This window comes from Montipora capricornis, chromosome 12 (assembly GCF_036669925.1).
Source record: "Montipora capricornis isolate CH-2021 chromosome 12, ASM3666992v2, whole genome shotgun sequence".
Lineage (NCBI taxonomy): Eukaryota > Metazoa > Cnidaria > Anthozoa > Scleractinia > Acroporidae > Montipora > Montipora capricornis.
Genome location: NC_090894.1, coordinates 3,842,642 through 3,845,141, shown reverse-complemented (window position 1 = coordinate 3,845,141; position 2,500 = coordinate 3,842,642). Strand labels below are relative to the sequence as shown.

The following is a 2,500-nucleotide window of genomic DNA, read 5'->3' as shown; positions in this document are numbered from 1 at the left end:
GAAATGAAGTTAATATTTACAGAATTTAAATAAGCGTCACAAAGTGTCCTCGGAAAAAAGAAGACAAAAAACGACAAAAAATTCTAGTCGTTCTAGCGCTAACTGGAGACACTGTAAACTGAAATTAACAAATCAACGCAAATCAGATCTAACGTTGGTTTTTGACAAGGGGGGGGGGGGGGGGGGGAACCGGAGAACTCGGAGAAACACCTCTTCGTGCAGAGTAGAGAACCAACAAACTCAACCCAATGTGACGTCGCGTCTGGGAATCGAACCCGGGCCACATTGGTGGGAGGCGAATGCTCTCACCACTGCGCCATTCCTAGAAAGTCTGGAGATTTATAGATGAATTTAGCAAGGTGCAAGAGTTTTAGGACTTTTAGAGCCAGAAAAAGATTTTTGTAGTAGGCTTTCAAAACTTGAATTCATTTAGAGATTGGAATTAGCAAAAATAATGTTTTTCTCATAAAAATAATGAGGAGAACCAAATGGTTTCATGGCTTCACGCACAGCGGTTCTACCATTCAGTTATGTATCTTTAATCTTTAATCTTTAATTGATTTAATTGTCTCTAGCGAGCTAATCTGCAAGGGACAGTCAGTACACGGAAGCTCATGACATTGACAGCGAGACAAATAAACAAAATAAAAACAAACAACTAAATAAAACAAATAAAATTACAATCGTCAACGCATTAAATTATTACAAATACTTGAATGGAACACAGCAACGGAATCAGCACATACGGAAACAGGAGACAATTGAAAGCGTTCCAAGCGGGAACAGTTCTTGCGAAAAAAAGAATACTTGTGCGCGTTAATGGTAGATGACTAACGCTGGAACTGGAATGGGTGCTGTGCACTATCTCAGGTCAAATAGGGACATTGCACCTCGTGTACGTCGTTTGGGAAAGATATCCGTACATTTCCTGTCTTTATCTTAAGAAACATTGTCAAATCGATGATCTTCCTACCTGTCTCAAGATCTTGCCGACCCAAGTTAGATAACATTGCTAGCAATTCTCTCTTAGCCGCCTGATCAAGAGTTGCCATGTTTGCAGAACTAAGTGGTGTATAAGGGCTCATAAAACACTACAGTAAACTAAATGAAAACTCAGAAATTTAACATAATTTTCGGGCATGTTATATTCATTAGTTTGGACTTACCAAGTACTATGTCGGCTATAAACAGAGGAAACTGTGCACACGAAACAATCATAAAAGAATGCAGTACTGTGGAAATAGAAAAAAATGTTTAGTTTTATGAAGAATTGAAATAAACCTCTTGTTTTTTTTAATTGAACATCTGAAGGCCTAGTAACTGCAATAGAATGGATCGTGGCAAAAAGCAACCTTTAAAATGGCTTTTGGCTGGCTAAGGTGGCTCAGCCGTCGATGAATTCCGCTTGAAGAGCAATTAATTTCCCTCAGTTTTCCTGCAAGGAATGCTCGGGGGAAAGGGCGGCAAATTCTTCTCGAAAGACTCTCATCTGCGTGTAGGAATATTCACTTCCACAGGTAGACAGTTCCGCACTAAATCTTGCCGACAGAATTCATCCAAGCAAGCCCAAAAGTGAATCTGCCGTGCCTTGTGTGCGCGTAAGCGCGCGCGAGAGCGAAGCTTCATAGGTAAGAAAATTTGGTAAACTATTTGGTTGTGACGTCAGCGTACGCCAGCCCGTACATTCTTTGCGGGGAAGGGAAGGGACTCAGGTGTCAGCCCGTCGGAGGAAGGGCCGGTATGTTATATTTTCTTGGCGGGAATGTGCACCCGTGTTTTTCTTGGCGGTAAAAAATGCAAGAAATGGTGTGGGCATTGTCGTCGCGTTCAAAGACCTGTTTACTTTACGAACTTAGGTCATTCGAGAAATTTAAGCGAAGAAAGCCACAAGAGGAGCCTAGGAAGGATAAGAACATAAAAATTCATGGAAGAACACCTTAAAGCTGAGAGAACTAGAGCGAGAGACAAAACACTTAAGCGCCTTATTTACAACGGTTAGCTTTCAGGTAAGCTTAATGTTTTCCTTTTTAATGTATGCGTCACTACCTTACACATTTTGTAAAACTCACTAAAAAAACGAAGAAGAACTGAAAAAGTTTGCAATTCCGCGTTCACAGAGATTCTGGCACATTTCAACAATCACACACCACGCCGCTATTCAAGCTTAGAGCAGACATCATTGGCGAGTTTTCTTGTCATCATTGTCTATTTCGTCAGACATATCGGGTGCTCACCATTAAGACAAATAATCCGGATGGAATGATCGTTGCATAAAGGTGACCGATTTTCCGAATTTATTGAACAACCGGATGAGAATGGCGCTTACCATTTACTACACGGCATTCCATCCCGCATATTTACCCGATCTTGTGAGAAAGGGCATGGAAACGGAACGATTATCGCAAATGGTAAGTGCTTTCCGAACGGAAAAAGAGACTACCTCTGGAAGTTGTCCACAATTTTCGAAAAGATTTTGCGGGAAATTGCTTCTCCATAATAT

At 41.0% G+C, this 2,500-nt stretch overlaps 1 protein-coding gene across 1 annotated transcript in view; it reads right to left on the bottom strand.

The window, feature by feature from the left end:
- The window catches only part of LOC138026938 (transmembrane protein 272-like), a 10,106-nt gene that overhangs the window by 1,101 nt on the left and 6,505 nt on the right, over positions 1–2,500 (bottom strand). Inside the window, exon 2 of the mRNA XM_068874409.1 lies at positions 1,167–1,232. Within this exon, the coding sequence (XP_068730510.1) occupies positions 1,167–1,232 (66 nt within the window). The remainder of the gene's footprint in view (positions 1–1,166; positions 1,233–2,500) is intronic.